The sequence below is a fragment of the Mesoplodon densirostris genome, chromosome 3, assembly GCF_025265405.1.
Source record: "Mesoplodon densirostris isolate mMesDen1 chromosome 3, mMesDen1 primary haplotype, whole genome shotgun sequence".
Lineage (NCBI taxonomy): Eukaryota > Metazoa > Chordata > Mammalia > Artiodactyla > Ziphiidae > Mesoplodon > Mesoplodon densirostris.
Window position 1 is genome coordinate 58,841,013 of NC_082663.1, and position 24,585 is coordinate 58,865,597.

At 35.7% G+C, this 24,585-nt stretch overlaps 1 protein-coding gene across 2 annotated transcripts in view; it reads left to right on the top strand.

Moving 5' to 3' along the window:
• FCHO2 (FCH and mu domain containing endocytic adaptor 2) overlaps window positions 1-24,585 on the top strand; it is a 115,121-nt gene that overhangs the window by 81,369 nt on the left and 9,167 nt on the right. For both annotated transcript variants that reach the window (XM_060093033.1, XM_060093032.1), the window contains exons 18-22: window positions 3,360-3,463; window positions 6,220-6,346; window positions 10,616-10,727; window positions 14,190-14,345; window positions 14,878-15,010. In XM_060093033.1, coding sequence (XP_059949016.1) covers window positions 3,360-3,463; window positions 6,220-6,346; window positions 10,616-10,727; window positions 14,190-14,345; window positions 14,878-15,010 — 632 coding nt within the window. The remainder of the gene's footprint in view (window positions 1-3,359; window positions 3,464-6,219; window positions 6,347-10,615; window positions 10,728-14,189; window positions 14,346-14,877; window positions 15,011-24,585) is intronic.

Sequence of the window (24,585 nt, forward strand, 5' to 3'; positions counted from 1 at the left end):
AAATAAACATATATGTACAATTTACATATACATAAATTATATATGATAAAGTATATGTATGTAAAATTTAATGTAAATAGCTCATATCTTCCTTCCCTTCGAGAAGTGCTAGTATAGACCATTTCTTCTCTACCCATGGGTTAATTGAGCACTTGTGCTCTGTAAAACCCCTGTAAAATTATCTTTTGAAAAATATTAGGCTGGTTTTTTATATTAACTCCAACACTGATTTAGTCTATCTTCCTATGACAGTTTTAAGTTTTATCACTAGTCAGGCACTTTGTTGAGGAACACATGTACCCAGCAGCATCACTTTGACACCTTGTCAAACCTCTTTAGACTTTTACTGACTGTTAGCATTACCTTTTGCTACTCTGAAAATCAGGAATAATTCTGGTTTTATATATTTTTGGACCTTAAATTTTACTCATACATATTTTAAGTTTCTTATTCTCATAATTATTTCCCTCAGTTAATATAAAGTTTGAGCTCATGCTCTTGTTCCATGTATTATTAAATCTTTCTAGTTTTGAGTAATTAAAATAATATTAACCTGAAATAAGAACTATTTGGCTCTGCAGATTGATATTTTAGTTTTAGAATTTTCCTGTTGCTTCTAGTTTTCAGTTTCTTTCTTCTTCTTCCACTGACCTTAGTGAACAGAATAGGAACTCTGCTTTTCTCTCCCAAACTGATTTGTCTGAGGGTGTGATAATTGGTTCTTTACTTGAAACCAGGTCAGATTTGGGGTCTAGAAAACCCATTACCAGGCTTTTCCACCAACCCTCTCTGCTATCCTGCTGTAACGACACCACCAGCGAGCACAATAAGTTTCCTTTTTCTTCATGGTTGCAGAGTCAGTGGGTTTCCTTTACTGATGAACTTGTTAAAATTACTGACTCCAGTGGAGCTCAGACGGCATTCCAGAGATTGCATTATAAAGCTGAAAATACCTTTGGGTTCCCTGGTGCTTTGGATGAGAGATTTTTCCAACAGCTGCATCTCTGAGGATCAGCGTGACCTTTGCCATGTTAAATGTTCTGAAAAGCTACTGACAGAAGAAGCTAGCAATGCTGCTGGTTTTTCTTCTGCATCATCATCATTGCTACTGTATCCTAGATTAGTCTGTGCCTTTATTCAGATGAAGGGTGGTATGGGAAACATGCTTTATCTGTTCCCCTTAGGTAGTGTCAGAGAGCAGATGTAGGTTAGCTCTTTTTGCCTGTGTTTTATACTTTACAAGTCACTTCATGTTCTTGAAATACTGCATCTAGTGGACATTTATTTGAAGTGAGCACCACCACCACCACAAAACACAATTAAGATACTTAAACCTGTGAACAGTTGTAGTCATCTCCTTCAGAGGCTTCTAGAAGCAGTATCTAATTGGCATGTGGAGATAGATTTGTTTATAATTTATAAATTTATTACTGTAATTAATGGATTCATTTATAAACAGTGATATTAATGAGCATTGTTATTACTTTTTCTCAAAAAGCAAATTCTGATTATTTGAAGAAGGTGAACTTAACACTTCTACCAGGCTTGGATTGAGTCAATCTAAATGCCATTTGGACAGGCCACTTGATTAGTAATGAAGCTTCAGGTATAAGTCTCTACCATGTTAAGCCCCCTCACAAGCTTGAAATAACTTGAGTATTGGTCAGTGCTGGTTTCATTGATAATGAACTATCGTTAAAGTAAATATGTCATAGCACAGGGAAGTGTAACAGTCTTCAGGTTAGTGTGCATTTCTTTCAATGTACAGCTTAAAGTAGGGGCGCAGCATGAAAGAACTGGTGCTGACTGGAAGAAGGCAGCAGGCTTAGAATCTAAACTTGATTTCTTATCAGGTTTTTACTGTTTTCTTCAAGCAACCTGAACGGTGCTTGCATCTTTTATCTCTTCATATGATCTGCTTTCATTCCATACCCCCATGCATTTGCTTTCACTCCGGTGTGACTACCTTTTACTTTAGGTCTCTTCCTACCACCTCCATGCTCCTTCCTTTCACTCCTCCATTGCTGACCAAGGATCCTCAGCTTTACTGTTTGTTTCCCCATGTGCATACTTAGGCCCATTCTTATATTTTTAACTTTGCACATCTGTAAACTTATAGAACTTACTGAAACATATTTCTTCACACCCATATTATATTCTTCAATCTGAATTATAGACTCATCTTTTAGAATGGACCAAAAGAATTTGAGGATCATTTTAATTAATTTAAAGATCATTTAAATGTATTTGCTTCTACACTCTTGCTTTGATTATGTTAATACATGTGTGACTTTTCATGATATACACTTGAATTTCACTCATTAATTTCTACCATGCTGAGAGGTTTTTTTTGTTTGTTTTTATTTATTTTTGGCTGCGTTGGGTATTTGTTGCTGCGCGTGGGCTTTCTCTAGTTGTGGCAGGCAGGGGCTACTCTTCGTTGCAGCGCACGGGCTTCTCATTGCAGTGGCTTCTCTTGTTGCGGAGCATGGGCCCTAGGCGCGTGGGCTTCAGTAGTTGTGGCATGCGGGCTCAGTAGTTGTGGCTCGCAGGCCTTGTTGCACCATGGCATGTGGGCTCTTCCTGGACCAGGGTTTGAACCCGTGTCCCCTGTATTGGCAGGCGGATTCCTAACCACTGCACCACCAGGGAAGTCCCTGGAGAGTTATTTTTAATTAGGAATACTGAGGTTAGTATTTCTGGTTTTTAAAATTGCAACATTTGCAAATAGTGTTAGAAAACATTGAACACTAAATTTATGTAGGAATTACGAAGTCAATATATGATTTTCTATATTTACCAAAAATTAATTATAGTGATTTGTGGAAATTTTTTTTGTAAGCTATAAAAATATGTTTGATTGTCACTAAAACATGGCACAGTGTGTTTCAACTTAACAGTGAGATTACAAGTTTAATTAAGGTAGATGCTTTTATTTAGAGTTCATGTTATTATTTTGAAGATGTTGCTTCAAAGGCTTGGTCTTGTAAATAACTGTAAAAGTAGAAGTATTGGCAATAAACTAAAGACCTTAGGCCTTAAACTGGTTTATTTTCACGAGCTTACTTATTAGATTTAATTTTTATATGTATAAATAATTGAAACAGGAATACAATTTATATTATGTCAGTTTTATTGAAAAGTTAATATTTTTTTCAGGAATATTATTGGTAGCTTCGAAAAAAGCATGCTTGATACATTCATAGCATTTCACAAATAGCTATAATTACATTTTAAAGAAAAAGAACTTCTGAAAAATGAGCTTTGAATCCTAATAGTTTCTCTGTAATAGAATGTTTTTATCTAGGGATTGGTACATACTAATGATTTTCTTCAAATTCTCTTTTTCCACCCACCAGCCAGGCCCACAACTCCTCTTTCTGTAGGCACCATTGTCCCACCTCCAAGGCCTGCTTCCAGACCAAAGCTTACTTCAGGAAAACTCAGTGGGATTAATGAAATAGTATGTACTCAGGTGTTTTTTTTAAATTATAACTGTTTTGATTTAATATGCAAATGATATTTCTCTGTATGTCCCTTTACTGCTAAATGCTTGGAATTTTCTACTCAAGTCTTCAAAGTACAGAAGAGTTTTCCCTGCTGATACTTCCTTCACTTCCCCATATTATCTCAGTGATCATACCTGTGGAGCAAGACGGTTGTTCAGGAGGAAAGAGATTTCCTGAGAAAGTTAGCACATTATAAAAATACAATTCAGTACCCATTGTTTCATAATTAAGAAGCAATTTTCATATAATTTTGCTTAAAGTCAAATTTAAGGAAAAAATGGTGGCCTGTTCTTAGACCTAGAAGTATAATGCCAGGGGAGTCCTGGTGGGCATCTAGTCCAGCTTTCTTTATTTTATACATAAGCAATCTGGAGTTCACATCACTTAATTGACTTGTAAAAGTACACATTGCTTCAAAAAAGAAAAAGGCATTGGTCTTCGAAAGTTGTCAGATAATGAAAGAAAATATATGGGTTCTATTCAGAGTCAGGCTCTCCCAAACCAGTCTTCTTTCCTTCAATCTGTTCTGGTTTACTTTCATCTTTCACTTGCCAGTTTAATTGCCAGAATTAAAATTCTAAATGTCAAGCTTAATCTTTTTCCCCTGATATACATCTACAGTGGTACACCTATAATCCACGTGGTTGGATGTTTTAGCTGAATCTACAAGACTCTTCATAAAGTTGACTCAACAACCTGCATTACCATACTAACTGTCCAGTTTTCTCCTCTTTGCAACCTAGGTTCCAGCCACTTGAAACTTTCCACTGTTCCCCAAACACATCATGCTCTTTTACGTGTCCATGTCTCTTTCGTACTCCCTCTTGTCTGAAATGCCCCTCAATTTTCTATGTAGGAAACTGCTCTCTTTAAGCCCCTGCTACATATCACCACCTAGGTGAAGCCCTCTGTGATGGTTACTCCTCCTCTCCACCCCACAGTGGACTTAATCATCCTCTGTCATTCTCTTCCTTTACCCGTACACTTGCTCATGTTTCTTTTAGTACATCGATCACATTGTATATAAAGTTGACCCACAGTCAGTTTTCCGTATCTGTGGGTTCCACATCCACAGATTAAAAATATTGGGGAGGTGACATCCAGAAAGTTCCAAAAAGCAAAACTTGAATTTGCCACACACTAGCAACTGTTTACATAGCATTTGCATTGCATGTACAACTTTTTACATAGAATTTACGTTGTATTAAGTATTGTAAGTAATCTAGAGATGATTTAAAGTGTAAGGGATGACTGTACTTTTTTTTTTTTTTTTTAACGACTGTACTTTTTTTGTGTGTGCTTCCTTCACTGGACTATGCTTTAGCCAATTTCATATCCTTACTACTTTGCTAATGCCTTAATACTTTACATAATGCCTGTCACCTCATGTCCTGTACCACCTCCATCTGTATATTTCCACAGCAACATTTTACACCTTGCTGTGTTTTTCAACCTGCTGTCCATAATAATGAGTCATCCAAAAGGCATTCTCTGGAACTAATACTTTAAAAATAATTAATTGGGGGCACAAGGGTTTACTAAGTTTAAAATATTTTGGGCAGTATAATCTAATTTTTTATAAAAGTGTATATCTATAAATTTATATTCATGCGATGTAGAGTTGAATAATTTTAGTGTATGAATGCTTATAGGGTTTTGTTGGTTGTTTTTCACCTTCTGTTTTTCATATTCCTCAAATAGATGGGGACAGAAACAGTGTCTAATTCACTGCCTTGTATCTAGTACCCATGACCTGACACAGTATAGGCACTAAATAAATATTGCATTTACTTATAACTCTTATAAGCAGGAAAAGGTTGTCTTTAATTAGGCTCAATATTCCATATTTTAAAAATGAAACACCTCAGGAAGTGTTGCTAATGTATTATTGGAACAATTAGGAATTTGGAAGGAAAAAACCATTCACCAAAGTAAAAGATAAATGAATTGGAATCATATTTTTCATATTTGTTTTTATTTTTAACCAGAAAAGTGGGAAGACAGTAGAATTAAGATTTTCTCAAACCTCTGAATGGGGTAAACTTTCTCAATGAGGAAGCATTACAATGAATTATAAGGAAAATGTGCACAGATTTGTAAATGCCAAAAGTAAAGCAATATTTAGGAAGAAAATATTTGCATCAAATAAAGAAAAGGGTTAGGGAAAGCTCAGATAATGCTAAGACCTCCCCAAACTAAATCAGGCAAAGCTAACAGACAACTCATAAAAGAGAAATGCCAATTTTATTTTTATCTCTGGAATTAGCTAAAAGTTTTTAAATTTTATTATTTTTCCTTCTTCTAAGGCTCATCTATTCATTGCTGGCAAGAGTGCAGAGAAATATTCTCATATATTTATAGGCAGTAAGGTAAAGTGAATTACCCAAATGGGAAGCAGTTTGGCGCTATGTATGAAAAGCCTTCATAATGTTTAACAGTTTAACTTCTGAGAATCTATCTTAAGCATACTTTTTGAAATACAGAAAAAGTTTTATATACAAAGATTCTCTTGACGGCATTATTTTAAAATAGCCTTTTCAGCTTTTAATATATTCTTGAAAATGATTTGACCTAGGCATCTCTGTGAGTTTTAAGAAACACAATAAATTTGGTTTAGTATTTTAAAATTAATGTTCCTGATACCTAAAAATCTTTTCTGATAACTGGGGAATTGTTTTAGCATTTTGGTAAATGACATTTTGTTTTTAAGCCCAGGCCATTCAGCCCACCTATAACTTCAAATACCAGCCCACCTCCTGCTGCTCCGTTAGCCCGGGCAGAAAGTTCTTCCTCTATCTCATCTTCTGCGTCACTGAGTGCTGCCAATACTCCAGTAGGTAAGTGATTATCATAAATTACATGCAAAATTTAACATCCAGAATATGATCAGGCTGAGGGTAGCGAAGAATTAAGCATTAGACATTTTGATTTTCTGGAAACACACCTGGCATTATCAAACTAGCCACATTTTCCTTTTCTCTTTCACATTTTATATGATCTGAATAGAGAATTTTAACCATGATTAGCACTGTTAAGAATGCATCAAATGTATAAACTACTGACCAATATAAATAGTTGAAGGCAGAATATGATGCAGTACTTTCTACTGTGAATTGGTACTTACATTCCTAAGAAAATTTCTTTTAAAAACAACTGATTCAGTGAAAGGAAGGGGTTTTGTGCTTGCAGTGTGGTCCTGGGAACTGCAGCATCTGTCTGTATCACCTGGGAACTTACTAGAAATGCAGACCTTTTAAATCAGAAACTCTGGAGTGGGGCTAGCAATCTTTGAATAGGCTTTCTAGGCAATTCTGATGCATGTTGAGTTTAAGAATCCCAGCCCTAATTAAGCTGATTTAATTATACCTAATTTGATTTGTCAAAACTCACGGAGAAATGGGTCTTTTGTATGTAGCCATTGTAAAAACGGCGTGAGTGGTATAGGCTAAAATGAGATAAATGATTTGATTTCTAAATGTCTGAACATGATGTTACCATCTTATTTTATATACTTTTGTGAACATACTGTTTTTTCCATCTTCTGACTTTACGTAAACAATATATTCAATAAGTCTTTTTGTTTGCTGTAACAAGCACCTTATTCTTACATTTTGTTTGTATATGTGGTTTTGTTACCTTTTGTTTCCACAGAATCTGTATTTTAATCATAAAGAACATAGATGGGTCCTGTTAGAAATCAGGCAGGTCTGGGTAACCAAAATTGCTTTCGTTGTTTCCCATTATCTCCAGATTATTCAGACCGTTTTCTATTTGTGATGGAAACTTTAATTTTGATTAAGTTAGTACATATTTGTTTGTAGTTTGGGCCAGTGCTGGCAATAGGAGAACAAGTAGGTGACAGTGATGATGCAGGCAGGATGTGATGTAATGTGGATTTTATACGACAGAGTTTCTTTAAATCTTCCTAAAAATTTCTTTCTTTATTGTGATGTTTATTCAGTTCCCTGTTTAGATTTAAGTTTTTGATTCTTCTTGTTCTTGAAAGTATTTTCTTTTCCTGCAATATTTTGTTTTATTTAAATATGATAGAAGATGATAATTTGATTGGGACACTCTCTGAAATTGAAAAGCACTGTGAGACTTCACAAGGTATTGTATCGAAAGCAGATGTATGTGTTAACTAATGACCCTAAAGTGTATCTAAAATAGTCTGTTATCTAATTTTTCCTTTTCCAGCAATTTATGGTGTCTCAGAAATCAAGAATAACTCTAAGGTTTAACTATCTCAATTTTGTACTAATTATGTCCAGTTTCTATACAGGATCCATTGATAGCAGTGGATAAATTATAAAAACATACATTATTTTTGCATTATCTTCCATCTCCCTCCTGCTCTTCTCTCCTTAACATTAAGAAATATCAACAAATCTTACCTCTAAAGCTATTAGAAGCAGAGAAAAAGTGATTAGGAAAGAACCAGAAAGAATATGTCAGTTAAAAAAAAGAAACTATAATATAAAAACCCCAAAGCAAAGGCTGTCAATCATACGAAAACCATTCATACAGTGAGCTGAAGTTAGAAGCAAAGAGGTAGGAAATAGTTGGGAATGAGTCCCTGTTTTTTACTCCTGAGCTGAAAGGAATTCCACAAAAATATTCACTGATTGTTACAAAGGTAGGTACCCTTTATTTCAGCTTTATGTCTCTGCATTTTCAAAACATACACAATTGTAAATATGCAACAATTAAACCAAAATTAGAGTGCATACTATCCTTATAAAGAAGAACATCCAAGGAATTTATTATTTCCAAAAAATGAGTTATTCTGAATAATATAGTATACACTTAGACTGTTTTAGGGACTTAAGCACATATTTCCTGTGTCAAACATTTTTTTGAAGGATGCATATACAATATGATCTTGGAAACAAAAATGGAATATACAAAAGGGGATATGCCAAAATGTTAAGTGGATTTTGAGTTTTTTTCCTAACTCTCCAATACTTTTTTCTTCTTGCCAATATTTCAGTAACAGGCTTAACTATTTACAGGGAAACTATTACAAGAATTCTCATTTTATATGCCCAAATTGGATAATTGAAAAGAATAACTTTGTAGGTTTCTTTTGATTTTTAATGTCAAAGTACTAGCAGACATTAATGTTACCCATGACTGTGTGTAGATATCCACTTGTGTAGGTTACCTAAGGGAAAAGATTAATTTCAGATTTAAGAGCATAGAATTTTCTCTAATAAAAGATTATTATAGCCTTCATCTTTCTCTGAAAATATGCTTTCCTGAATTTCTAGTGACCCTAGTATAGAATATATTTTTTAAAAAATTGAACTAATTTAGATTTACAGTGAAAATTTCCCACTGCACAAACATGTATTTGCATAGTTGTAATCACATATCCTAGAAACTACTGCCTCTTGATCAAGCCCTTAGCTTTCATTTAATTATCTCTCACCTGATCCAAACTTGAATCCCTGCCAAGTCATTTTTCTTTTCAATCCAGGATTCACTCTGTGTTCAGTGATCTTACAAAATGAAAAACACAATCATGTTTCTTTTAAACATTTTCAGTGGCTTTTAGTGCCAATAGGATAAAATTAAAGGTCTTCCATGTCCTGATCTGGGTTATAAACACTTCTCCAGACACATTTTCATGTCCTTTCATTGTTGCAGCCCATCACCCACAAAGTATGTTCCCGCTTTGCAGAAAAAACTACTTGTGGTTCAAAAAGGCACCATTTCTTTCATGCCTCTTTGGCAAAGTGTCTGGCATATATTAGTGGTTAGTAGATACTAGCTGTTGTGATTTTGTGAATACATTTTATTATTGAGTTTATTTTCATATGAAATTTTAAGTTGTCTTGTTTGGGAGAGTTTACTTTTCCCAGTGGCCTAGAAACAGCAGTTCCTGTTTCCGTGTATTTTTAATCACTGAGTCATTTTTCTTTTAAACTATGAAGAACCTTCTAAATCAGAATTCTTCAAAATCTTGAACAGTACAGAATCTCCTGGCCTCTAAATGTAACAAAGGCTCTTTCTCACTAGTTGTAGGAGCCCAGGTTTAGTTGTGAGGCAAAGAAAGCTAGTACTGATTTTTGTTAGAATTAATAATACTCTAGGTATCTCAAAAGTAACTCACATCTGAAATAAAAATATCTGATGGCTGTGAACATGGTGTAACATTTATGTAACAAAAAACATACATTCAAATTTCAGAGATAAATGAATAACCTAGGTCAACATATTTTTCTTTAAATAAGAATGAATAATCATAACTACCCAATTGATTTATTTTTACAAAATTTCATCATATATTGTATGTTAAATGAAATGCTCCACTTTCCAATCGATAACAATAATGGTAAGGCATAAATGGAGAGAGTACATTTGTAAAGAAAAAAAAGGCAATGCACTATTTTAAGGGATTTGTCTGTTATGAAATAAACCAGATACTTTTAGGTTTTAAAAAACACCTGAACATATACAGTAAATTTGTTAACATTTTATTATGCTTTTAAAACACTGCTCTTTCTATGATTTAATTCTAAAGGTATCATACTGAGTTAACTTTATGTCAGGAATGTTACCTCAAAATGATGTTATTAGTCATATTTATCTAGGAAGGGTAATATGGGAATATAATACAAGCATAAGACAAAGAAGAGGTAAAGGAGAATTACAGTAATAATGAGTAGTGCATGATTACATTACACTGGTCATTTAGAAATAGCTAATGTATAGAAATACCTTAAATAGAAAAATCCAGTTTAATGACCTTACGTATGTGAATTAGCAGAACCTGAAAGAATTTAATATCTGAATGGTTTTGAAGCCATATTTTAGTAATTTTAGCTCTTCAGGTGAAGAGCTTTTTCCTTCTGACATTCCTTAACCCAACCCTTCTTTGTCATTCTGTTTAAAATTGAAGTCACTGTGACATATTATCCTGATTTGTTTTTATTTGTCCAACTTGTTTTATGCTCCATTTTTAAACCAGATTTATACTTGGGGCATCTTTGAAACCAGTAATAGAGTCACTTGTGACAAGCTAATATTTTGAGTCTACTCTGTCTTGGTATTTAATAAATATCTTTCTATAGGATTTAACAAATGAATTGTATTTATTCTAGGTGTGTCACGAGGTCCCAGTCCTGTCAGCCTTGGAAATCAGGACACCTTACCTGTGGCAGTCGCCCTTACAGAATCTGTTAATGCCTACTTTAAAGGGGCAGATCCCACCAAGTTAGTTTTTAAAAGATACGTGTGTATGTGTGTGTGTGTTTCAGAGGCAGGGGGCTTGGTGGTAAATTTTAAGAGTTACATTTTGATTCTCTATTAGAGTTTTCTATTACTTGTTTACCTGCTTTTTGCTATCAATTATAGTCATTTAGATATTGTCTTTCAAATTTAAGAAGTCACTATTATCAGTAGTGATGGCTTTTTTCTAAGTTTATGTACGTTTTTGCCCAGGCTTTATGACCAATATGACACATCTGTTGTTCGACATGTCCGTAGAACAGGATTGTGGCAGCTGACGTAGATGGGGATAGAACTCTGAATCTTGGCCTAATGTTTATCTTTGGTGAAAGTGTGATGTTTGCAAGAGAGACCTAGAGTGCATGTCTATTACAGGAGACTCTTGAAGGGTTGGTTTAACCTCCTTCTATTAAGAAAACGATCTTTGGGTGAATGACCACCCTTATTTTTCTTACTTTTTTTTGAATTTTATTTTTTCATACAGCAGGTTCTTATTAGTTATTTATCTTATACATATTAGTGTATATATGTCAATCCCAATCTCCCAATTCATCCCACCACCACCACCCCACCCTTACTTCTCATGTATAACATTATTCATTCATTAAATATTTGAGTGCTTAATATGTGTAAGACTGTTATAAGCTTGCATTGTTGTGAAAGTTTCTTAGTTTTCACTTGAGGTAATGCAAGCTCTGTAGAGAAGAACTTCTGTTTACTAAAGTACCTTCAGCACTTACAACAGAGTCTTACACATAGTAAGCACTCAAATATTTGATGAATGAATAATGTTACTTAGGAAAAGGAGAGGTATTGATATATGCTATGAAGAAAAATAAACCAGGGTAAGGGGATAGACAGTTACAACAGAGGGCTACTATTTTAGATAGAATGATCAGTGAAAGCCTTTTTGAGGTTGTTTTTGAAAGACATTGTTCCAGTAAGTGTAAGGGACTGAGGTAGAAGCATGCTTGGCATAGTCAAGAAACAGCAAAGAGAACCATGTCACTGAGTAGGAGTAAACAAGGAAGAAAGTAGTCAAAGATAAGTCCACAGAGGGAACAGATCAGGCTGGGCATTGTGGACCATGATAAGGAGTTTGGAATTTATTGTGGGTGAGGTGGGAAGCAAGTAGAGGCTTTTGAGTAGAGGAGTGATGAGGTTACTTATGTTTTTGAAGTAGCACTCTGCCTGCTATATGGAGAATAAACTAGAAGGAGCCAGAGTAGATGCAGAGAGAAAGGGTTAACCACTGAAGTCCAGGTGAGAGCTGATGGTGACTTGTATAAGGGTATTAGCAGAAGAGATCGTGAGTAGTAATGAGATTCTGAATGTATTTTGAAAACAGAGTTGTCAAGATTTGTTGAGGGAGTAGATTGTTAAATTTGAAGTACTTATTAAGACAATTTAGTGGGGATGTTGAGTTGATGATAGTTGAATACATGATTCTGGAGTTCAGAGATAGATAGATAGGTCCAGGCTAAAATATTTGATAGTCATTAATTTGTACATGATACTTAAAGCCTGGGGCATTAGGGTGTAGAGAAGAGATCTGATGAGAACTTAAGTCCTGGCCCCCTTCAGTGTTTAAAAACAGGAGGATGAGAATCATCCAGCAATGGAGTTTGGGACAGCAAGCAACAAGAGAGGTGAGAAGAGAGCCAGTAGAGCAGAGTCCCAGAAACTAAGTGAATAAACCCTTTCATGAAAGAAGGTGTGAAGCTGTATCTGATGCTATCGTCAGGTCAAGAAAAATGGATCGTTAACCACATGAAGGTCATTAATGACCTTCACAAGAGTAGCTCTAGTAGACTGCTTCGAGGGCGCTCAGGAGCAGGAGATGATGCAAATATAGACAACTGTATTTGGAGAGCGCAAATGTTAGGCAATTCTTTTAGGGTATTTTGCTCTAAGTAGAAGCAGAGAAACAGGGTGGTAGCAGGAGAGAGATGGGAGAATCAGAGGAGGCTTTTATTAATTTTCGTTTTGGGGTTTTTTAAAGATGATATACATTTCAATATGCTAATGGGAAAAATCCAATATTTATGGAAAAAACTGAATGTGCAGGAAAGGGGACAATTGCATGAGTGAAGTCCTTCAGTATGTAAGAGGAGATGTGCTTCAGTACAGTTAACCTTAGGGGCATAGACTGGTTATCTGTTGAAACAGGAGGGAAGGCAGAAGGTATGGATGCCTTTAGAGTCAGGGAGATTAGGATTTTAGTAGTGAGAGTATGAGGAAGTTCTTTTCTGATTTCATTTCATCTGTAAAATTTAAAGGAAAGTCGTTGACTTCAGGTGGGGGAGGGAATTTTGCAGGTTAGAGTTAGAGGAGAAAGGAGAAGGTATGAAAAGAGCTAGGGAATGTAGTAGAATTTCCAGGTAATACTAAGGGGGCCCAACTGAGAGTTTTGGCTATATCATTATATGTTTTTCTCTAGTCATGTTCAGCCATATAGATGTAGGTGAGGAGCTGGATTTAGCTAAGACTGTGTTTTGCCAAACAAGCATAGTCAAGTGAGAGAGAACCAAGGGGAGGGTTTATGCAAAGGAGTATGTATATTGATGGACCATGAAGTCCCAAGATAGGGGGAAATGAGGATATGAAGGAAGAGTGAAGATTAGTGAAAAAGGTGGTAGGAACAATGGATTATGGAGGTTTTTGATGAGATTGGAGATGCAGTACTAGACAGAATGAGTTGGAGAAGTAGGAAGAGACTATCCGATGAGTGGGGAATCTGAGATGATGGAGGGACTGAAGTATGGCTGAGGTAGGCTGGAAGGCAGGATCATTGAAGGCAAGGGGCTGAAGAACTAGGTGACCAAGGTGTTGAAAGGATTATCTGTGTGGATATTGAAATCACTAAAAATTTATGATAGGAGTAGTTGGGCAGAGACAAACTGACAGTGGGCCAGGAGCTCTAATTTTCAGAAAATGAAAGGGAATGTTGAAGATGACTTGGAGGGTTGGGATAGCGAGTAGTATAATCTGATGGTGTGAGTTTCAGATGAAGCTGGTGGTTTTTCAGAAGGAAGAAGGAATATAGAGTTGTAAGAGGCAATGAGAAGCAAGGAGGACATCTACCACTGCCACCATCAGGCCCAGTGCTTTGTGGTGTTTGGAGGAAAAATAGCTACAGCTGGGGTCAGTGTTACCAGGGAAACAATGTCCTTATGAGACAGCCAGGGATGGTTTTGGCAAACAAGTGAAGGAGTATTATCAGTATGCTTCCATTTGTGTTTGAAATTTAATTCTAGGAAAAACTGGTGTTAGATGAATATATCATTTCACATAGAATCATTTTTTATAATTGAAAAAATAATTCATGGTAATTATGATAAAAGGTTATATATATAAATAAAGCCCTTTTAAAACTAAATATGCTTTAAGTGGAGGTTAAAATGCCTTATTTAAACTATTTAAATTTTTCAAAATGCCTACTTTCAGGTGTATTGTGAAGATCACTGGTGACATGACAATATCATTTCCAAGCGGAGTTATTAAAGTCTTCACTAGTAATCCATCCCCAGCTGTGCTCTGCTTCAGGGTGAAAAATATCAACAGACTAGAACAAATTCTTCCAAATGCACAACTTGTGTTCAGGTTTGTGTACTTTTCAGTTTTTTTTTTAATTTTTTGGCCACACTGGGGGGCAATATGGAGTCGTAGTTCCCTGACTAGGGATCGAACCTGTACCCCTGTGGTGGAAGTTCACAGTCTTAACCATTGGACCACCAGGGAAATCCCCAGGTTTGTATACTTCTGTTTTGAAGGTGAAATTTCTTTTTAAGAAATTTTTTCTTTCTTCTTCAAAGCAACAGAAATTCAATTTGAAGACAATATCACAATTATTTATTATGATTAAATAGGATTCTGCTGTCTTTGTTGTTTGTGCTAGTGGTGGTAGTAGCCATTGTTAAATCCTTCTCTACTGTACATCTTCTCATCTTTTAGGCAGCTTTCTGCTATGTTCCATTCTTTATCCCCTAAGTTTAGTTTTACTTCATCCCATCTTTTGGTTCATTTCTACTGGTCTTTGCCAGGTCACCAAATTACTACAGAGAGGCATAGGATAAAGATAAATAAATAAATATGAAAGAATAAATAATAATGAAAATATTTCTTATACATACAGTGATCCATCACAATGTGATTCTAACACAAAAGATTTTTGGATGAACATGCAAGCTCTTACTATCTACCTCAAGAAGCTATCAGAGCAAAATCCAGCTGCTTCTTATTATAATGTAGATGTATTAAAGTATCAGGTGAGTGTCATATTATAAAAATCCTTAATTAAAATATTAACAAACAGAATCTTGCATATCATTAAATGAATAATATGTCATGGCCAAATGAAGTTCATTCGAGCAATGCAAGGATGTTTCAAAATCAAAAAATCTGTTAATAAGCCTATGGAGATTTTGGCCAATTTGATCAAATCCACCATCTATCTATTACCAATTAAAATACTGAGCAAATATAAATATATGAATGTCCTTCACCTGAAAAGACCAGCATATCAGTCTTAATAATGAAATACCTAAAGCATCGAAAGTCAGGAAAGTCATTATTCCTGTTAGTGTATAAGGTTTTTCTGGATGTGTTAGTACAGTTAGACAGGAGAATAAAATAAGTGGTGATAAATATTGGAAAGGAAGATATAAAAATAATATTAATTACAGGTGACATTTCTGGAAAACTCAAGAGAATCAACTGAAAAACTGATGCAGGAGAATTTAGCAAAGTGGTCATTTAAAAAATTAATACAAAAATTAATGGCTTTCAAAACAACCAGTTAGGAAAACTAATGGAGAAAGATATTCACAATAAAAAAACTAATTAGAGCTGGAGAGGTAGTCCAAGATGGTATAGGAAGATCCTGATCTCACCTTCTCCCATGGATACACCAACATGGCGTATATACAGATAGATGTGGAACAATTCCCTCTGAAAGGGACCTGAAAGATAGCTAAACAGCTCCTTCACATCAGCCAATGAGAAAAGGGCCACACTGAGGCGAGTAGGAGGCTGAGACACGGTCTCACCATAAGCCTCAACCCCATCATGGCAACCCACCATCTGGATGGAACTCACAAATCTGGAGCTTCTCCCTGAGGAACAAAGAGTTTGTAACCCGCATGGACACCCCAGCTTTTGAGACCTACACTTGATAGACGAGTCCCTAAAACATCTGGCTTTGAAAACCAGTGGAGCTCGTATCCACAAGAACCAAAGGGCTGTAGGGATCTGAGAAACGGCTTTAAAGGGCTTGCATGCAAACTCAAGCACCCTAGGTCCTAGCATTCAAGCGGCCATTTGAGAAGTGTACAGACTATATGTGAAAGAGATTCATTTGCTGATCTTAAAGCATTGGCTTGAGGGGCCAGGGCGTGTTGAGATACTCTCCAGGGAATGAGGTGCTGGAGGGCACCTCTTTTACTTGCTCCATCTACTTTGCTAAAGCCAACAGGCACCACTTTATTTATTTATTTATTTTACTATAGACTTTTTCTCTTGGTGGGTGCCATCTTTACACTCCAACCAGTGGGCTCTCCCTCTCTCATGCTAAAGCTGGCTTTTTATTCAAGACCTCTTTCCCCCTTCCTCAGTGGGTGTCATCTTTGCACTCTCTTCTGTGACACCAGTATCTCCAAGAAGGGAGTTTTTGTAGATGTTTTGTGCCCCAGTTTTTGAAGCTGCAGCCCAGGGGACACCCTTGATCTCCTGGCTCTGGAGGCCAGGGGAGCTTGCATTTCTGGGTCCCACAGGACTATAACAATCAGTGAGACAGTTTTTGGCAGGCTACTGCCCCCAGGGCAATGCACAGAAAGCAGACTGAAAAACACCCATAGTGTTTCTGTGAAAGAGACCCATGTGCTTGGCCTGGAGCAGCAGCCTAAGGGGCAGGCTTCAGGTCTGACACACATCTAGGGGTCTACAGATATGCTTTTAGGGAACATAGGCTAGGGGAATGCAGTCAATTCACTCTCCCTCTGCCTTGCTACAGCTCACCAGTATCTCCCAGAAAGGAACTTATACACTCGTCTAGAGCCCTGATTTTTATGACTGTCACCCAGGGGACACCTCCAGATCATCTGATCTGGTGGCCAGCAGGGCTAACATTTGTATTCAATCCCATAGAACTATATGTATTTGCATACTTTAAAAGCTGCTGCTGGGCTTCCCTGGTGGCGCAGTGGTTGAGAGTCCGCCTGCCGATGCAGGGGACACAGGCTCGTGCCCCGGTCCGGGAAGATCCCACATGCTGCAGAGCGGCTGGGCCCGTGAGCCATGGCCGCTGAGCCTGCGCGTCCAGAGCCTGTGCTCCGCAATGGAAGAGGCCACAACAGTGAGAGGCCCGCGTACTGCAAAAAAAAAAAAAAAAAGAAAAAAAAGCTGCTGCCTGAGGGTCTAGCTTCCTAGTCAGTCTGAATCTATGTGCTGGCAGATTTCCTGCTTTGAAAAACTGACAGGTCTTGGCACACCCTTGACAATTAGGAGTTATTAAATATAAAATAGGCTGCTTGGACAATCAGAGAGGTTTGAGAGGCAACCAAGAGCTAAGGCGAGGTTGAACAATAAGGTTCATCTCCTACACGAGGTTACTCTTTCAAGACTGGAAGGGGTGGCTATTTCATCTAATACAAAGAAGCGCAGAAAATCAAGTAAAATGAGGAAACGAATATATTCTAAAAGAACAAGATAAAACCTTAGAAAAGCACCTTAACGAAACAGAGATAAGTAATTTACCTTATAAAGAGTTCTAAGTAATGGTCATAAAATGCTCACCTCACTTGGGAGAAGGATAAACTCAGTGAGAACATCAACAAAGAAATAGAAAACATAAGAAAGTAACAAATAGAAGTCACTGGGCTGAAGAATACAATAACTGATCTGAAATATATACTGGAGGGGTTCAACAGCAGACTAGATGAAGCAAAGAAAGGATCAGTGAACTCAAAGACAGGGCAGTGGAACTCACCTAATCAGAACAGCAAAAAGAAAAAAGAATTTTAAAAAGCGGAGATAGCTTACAGGACTTAATGGGACAACATCAAGCAAACTAACATACACATTATAATGGTCCCAGAAGGAGAATAGAGGTAAAGGGACTGAAAACTTACTTGAAGAAATAATGGCTGAGAACTTCCCTAACCTGGGGAAGGAAACAGACATCCAGATCCAGGAAGCCCAGAGAGACCCGCAGAAAGACACATTATAATTAAAATGTCAAACGTTTAAAAAAAGAATCTTAAAAGCAGCAAGAGAAAAACCAAGGGAGCTCTCATAAGACCATCAGCAGACTTTTCAGCAGAAACTTTGCAAGCCAGAAGGGATATATTCAAAGTAAACTTCTAACCAAGGATACTCTACCTGGCAGAGTTATTGCTCAGAATTGAAAGAAAGATAAGGAGTTTCCCAGGCAAGCAAAACCTAAAGGAGTTCATCACCAATAAACCAGCCTTACAAGAAATGTTAAAGGGACTTCTTTGCTGAAAAGGGTGCCAATTAGTAACAAAAGTATGAAAGTATAAATCTCACTGGTAAAGGTAAATATATAGTAGAGGTAGTGGATTAATCACAGAGTGAAAATAGTAAAAGGATAAAAGACAAAACTAGTAAAAATAACTCCAATAATTAGTGAAGGGATACACAAGATAAAAAGGTGTAAAATGTGACATCAAAAACAGAAAATAGAGGGGGAGTAAAAATGCAGACCTTTAGAATGCATTCAAACTTACGTTGTTTGCAGCTTAAAATGGACTGTTATGTAGGTTGTTATATGTAAGCCTCATGGTAACAACCAAGCAAAAACCTATAGCAGATACACAAAAGATAATGACAAAGAAATTAACCATTCCACTAAAGAAAGTTATCAGACCACAAAGAAAGAGAGTAAGAGAACAGAACAGCCAGAAAATAATTAACAATATGCAGTGAATACATACCTGTCAATAATTATTTTAATTGTAAATGGACCAAATTCTTCAATCAATAGAGTGGCTAAATGGATTAAAAAAATAAGACCTATTTATATGCTGCCTATAAGATGCTCCCTTCAGATGTAAGGACACACAAAGAATGAAAGTTGAAGGGATGGAAAAAGATGTTCTGTGCAAACAAACTAAATGAAAGCTTGGGTAGCTATACTTATATAAGAAAAACATAGACTAAAACAGAGACTGTAATAAGAGACAAAGAAGGGCATTACATATTGATAAAGGTGTCAATCCAACAAGAAGATGTTTAACATTTGTTAATAATTATGCACCCAAAAAATAATAATAATTATGCACCCAACATAGGAGCACCTAAATACATAGAGCAAATATTAAGAGACCTACCTAAAGGGAGAAATAGACAGCAATACAGTAATAGTAGGGGACCTTAATACCCACTTTTATTAATAGATAAGTTATCCCAACAGAAATCAATAAGGAAACATCAACCTTATATGACATGTTAGACCAGATGGACTTAACAGATATACAAAAAACATTCCATTCAAAAGCAGCAGAGTGCACATTCTTCTCAACTGCATATGGAACATTTTCCATGATCATATATTAGGTTAAAAAACAAGTCATAATAAATTTAACATTGGAGTCATATCAAGCATCTCTTTTAGGACCACAGTGGTATGAAACTAGATATCAGTTACAAGAAGAAGACTGGAAAAATCACAAATATGGATAGATTAAACAGTATGCTACTGAGTAACCAACGGGTCAATGAAGAAATCAAAGGAGAAATCAAAAAATACTTTGAAAAAAATGAAAATGGAAATACAACATACCAAAAATTCATGGGATGCAGCAGAAGCATTTCTAAGAGGGAAGTTCATAGTGATACATGCCTACCTCAAGAAACAAGAATAATCGCAAACAAATTAACTTTACACCTCAAGTAACTAGAAAAAGAAGAGCAAACGGAGCCCAAAGTTAGTTGAAGGAAAGTAATAACAAAGATCAGAGCAGAAATAGAGACTAAAAAGATCAATGAAACTAAGAGCTGGTTCTTTGAAAAGGTAAACAAAATTGACAAACCTTTATCTAGACTCACCAAGAAAAAAGGAGGGCTCAAATAAAACCAGAAATGAAGGAGGAGCTGTTATAACTGATACCACTGAAATACAGAGATTCATAAGATACTACTATGAACAATTATATGCCAACAAATTGCCAACAACCTACAAGAAATGGATACATTTCTAGGAACATACAGTCGGCTTTCCAATACTGAATCATGAAGAAGTAGAAAATATGAATAGATTACTAGTAAGGAGATACGAATCCGTAATCAGAAACCTTCCAACAAACAAAAGTCCGGGATCAAATGGTTTCACTACCAAAGTCTACCAGACACTAAAAGAATTATAGCAATTCTTCTCAAACTCTTCCCAAAAAATAGAAAAGGAGGGAACACTTCCAAACTCGTTTTATGAGGCCAGCATTACCCTGATACCAAAACCAGACAAGGACACTACAAGAAAAAATTACGGGCTGATATCCCTGATGAACATAGATGCAAAAATCCTCAACAAAATATTAGCAAACAAACTGCAACAATACATTAAAAGGGTCATACACCATGATCAAGTGGGATTTAGTCCAGGGATGAAAGGATGGTTTGACATCCAGAAGTCAACGTGATACACCACATTAACAAATGAAGATGAAAATCGTATGATCATCTCAGTGGATTACAGAAAAAACATTTGACAGAATTTAAACATCCATTTATGATGAAAATTCCCAACACAGTGGGTATAGAGGGAACATACCTCCACATAATAAATGCCATATATGACAAGCCTATAGCTGATATGCTCAGTGGTGAAAATCTGAAAGATTTTCTTCTAAGATCAGGAACAAGACAAGGATGCCTACTCTCACCACTTTTATTCAACATAGTATTAAAGTTCTAGCCAGATAAATTAGGCAAGAAAAAGAAAAGGCATCCAAATTAGAAAGGAAGAAGTAAAATTGTCACTCTTTGCAGATGACATATGTAGAATACCTTTAGACTCCATAAGAAAAAAAACTCAGAATACTGAATAATAAATGAATAAACTGAATAATAAATGAATTCAGTAATGTTGCAAAATACAAAATATATAAAAATCTGTTGTGTTTCTATATACTAATAATGAACTAGCAGAGGAAATTAAGAAAATGATCCCATTTACAATTGCATCAAAAAGAATAAAATACTTAGGAATAAATTCAACCACAGAGGTGAAAGACCTGTACACTGAAAACTATAAGACAGTGATGAAAGAAATTAAAGACAAAACTAAATGAAAAGATACTCCATGCTCATCGATAGAATTAAAATTGTTAAGATATCCATACCACCCAAAGCAATCACAGGTTTAATGCAAAAACTGTTAAAATTCCACTGGCAGTTTTTCACAGGAATAGAATAAACTGTCCTAAAATTTGTATGGAATCACAAAAGACCCCAAATAGCCAAAGCAATCTTGAGAAAGAACAAAAAGCTAGAGGCATCACGCTCCCTGATTTCAAACCATATGACATAGGTATAGTAATCAAAAGATGGTATTGGCAAAAAAATAGACACATAGATCAATGGAACAGAATAGAGAGTTCAGAAATAAACCCACACATACATGCTCAATTAATTTATGACAAAAGGAGCCAAGAATAAATAAACATTGGGGAAAGGACAGTCTCTTCAATAAACAGTATTGGGAAGATGTTAAAAAAATAGTATTGGGAAAACTAAATAGCCACATGCAAAAGAATGAAACTAGACTACTGTATTACACAAAAATTGACTCAAAGTGGATTAAAGACTTGAATGCAAGACCTGAAACCCTGAAACTCATAGAAGAAAACATAGGTGGTAAGGTTCTTAACATCAGCCTTGGTGATCATTTTCTGGATTTGACTTCAGAAGCAAAGGCAACAAAAGCAAAATTAAACAAGCAGGACTACATTAAACTAAAAAGCTTCTGCACGACAAAGAACATCAACAAAACGGAAAGGCAATGTACTGAATGGGAGAAGATTATTTGCAAACAATATATCTGACAAGGGGTTAATATCCAAAATATATAAAGAACATACAACTCAATAGCAAAACAAACAATCTGATTTTAAAAGTGGACAGAGGATCTTTATAGACATTTTTCCAAAGAAGACATACAGATGGCCAAAAGATACATGAAACGTTGCTCACCATCACTGATGATCAGGAAATGCAAACCAAAACCACAATAAGCTGTCATCTCACACCTGTGAGAATGGCTGTCATCAAAAAGACAAGGATGTAGAGAAAAGGGAGCCCTCGTGCACTGTTGGTGGGAATGTAAATTGATGTAGCCACTATGGAAGACACTTTGGAGGTTCCTCAAAAAATTAAAAATAGAACTACCATATGATCCAGCAATTCCGCTTCTGGGTATTTATCCGAGGAAAATGAAAATACTAACTTGAAAAGATTTTTGGACCCCAGTGTTCATTGCAGTGTTATTTACAGTAGCCAAGATATGGAAAAACCCAAATGTTCACCAATAAATGAATGGATAAAGAAGATTTGCTGCATATATACAATGGAATACTATTCAGCGAAGGAAAGCTTGCCATTTGCAACCACATGGATGGACCTTGAGGGCATTATGCTAAATGAAATGAGTCAGAAAGGGAAGACAGAGATCGTATGATCTCACTTATGTGTGGAATCTAAAAAACAAACCAGACCAAGTTCATAGGTACAGAGAACAGATTGGTGGTTGCTAGAGGCGCAGGGGGTTAGGAGTGGGTGAAATGGATGAAGGGGGTCAAAAGTTACAGACTATTGGTTATAAAATAAATAAGTGATGGGGATGTAATGTACAGCATGGTGTCCAAAGTTAATAATACTGTATTGCATATTTCAAAGTTGCTAAGAGTATATTTTAAAAGTTCTCACCACAGGAAAAAAAATACTTTGTATGTATGGTGACAGAGGTTAACTAGACTTACTGTGGTGATCATTTCACAATGTATATAAATATCAAATTACTACACTGTACACCTGAAACTAATATAGTGTTACATGTCAATTATACTTCAATTAAAAAAAATTTTTTAAAGATCTGTTACAGCATCCTTTCCTGTAGCTACAATGAAGACAAAAAATTTTTTTAAACTAGTTAAGAAACAACATCATCTCTGCTGCCTTGAATATAGTTAGAATGGTATACTTTACTTAAAGGAAGACTCGTATTCTAGAAAGCTTAGCTGTTCTAACTTAGCTTATAAATTTAATGTGATCCTGATCAGAAACTCAGTGGAGGTGTTTATATATTTGTGTCTGGAGACTTGACAGTATTTTCAAGTTCTCAGAAGAATAAAGCTCAGAAAATTAAGAAACGTTTTAAAGAGCAATGTGGAGTAATGTTTTAGTTTTAATGGGAAAACTTTGTAAGCCAACAGTATTTAAAATAGTTTGGAACTGGCACAACAATAGATGGCCAGATGAATGAAACAGATTAGAGTATCCAGAAATAGATCTAAGAATAAATGGAAAATTCTTTCTATGACAAAGTAGCATTTCAAGACAATGTGGAAATGATGAATTTTTCAGTAAATGATACTGGGGCAGCAGGCTGGAGATTTGGGGAAAAAAATTCAGCTGAATCCCTAGCTCATACCTTTAACCAGAATAAAATCTGCATGTATCAAAGGTTTAATAATAATAAATGAAGCCATAAAGATATGAAAATAAAGCATGGATGAATATGTATGTATGTATGTGGATATGTATGCATGTGTGTTGTGTATGTGTTGTAAATGTTTATTACATATTTTAATCTTGAAGTGTGGAATACCTTTCTGAATACAATACAAAACCCAGAAGTCATGCAATAAGAGAATGAGATACTTCAGACAAAAAGAAATGTGTGTTTATAAGATGTTTGGTTAAAACACCCAAACCCTTAAACAGAATCAGTATTTAATCTGAAGGAAAAGCATGTGTAATATTGTAAGACAGACCAAAAGGTTTACTCCAAAGAGCCCTTATAAATTAGAAATAAAAGATGAATAACTCAGTAGCTAACTTATGGAAAGATGCTCCATGTCAGTAGTAATCAGAACAATGAATATTAAGACAACAGTGAGATACCAGTTTTAGTCCTCATTAGATTGACAAAAATGAAAAAGACTGCTCTATTAGGAGAGGTGTGACCACTTGTTGATAGGAGTACAAATTAATAGAACCTCTTAGAAGGTAACTCTGTTAGATCATTGAGTATATGTAACCTTTAACTCAACATTTCCAGTTCCAGAAATCTGTTCTTTGGAAATCACACAAATTAGAGGGTGGGGGTGGTGGGGGGAAGGTAGAAAGGATATTCACTGCAGCATTGCTTGGAAACCATCTAAGTACACATCCACAGAGGAAGAGATTGATTAAATTAATTATTGTGGCCATTTAAAAGAATGAGACAGATCTACGTTTGCTTCCCTAGAAAATTTGGAAGTATATGTACCATGATGTTAACAGTGGGGAGTAAAACTAACACCACACACAAAAATTAACTCAAAATGGATTCGAGACCTAAATGTAAGACCAGACACTATAAAACTCTTAGAGGAAAACATAGGAAGAACACTCTGACATAAATCACAGCAAGATCTTTTTTGATTCACCTCCTAGAGTAATGGAAATAAAAACAAAAATAAACAAATGGGACCTAATGAAACTTAAAAGCTTTTGCACAGCAAAGGAAACCATAAACAAGGTGAAAAGACAACGCTCAAAATGGGAGAAAACATTTGCAAACGAATCAACGGACAAAGGATTAATCTTCAAAATATATAAATAGTTC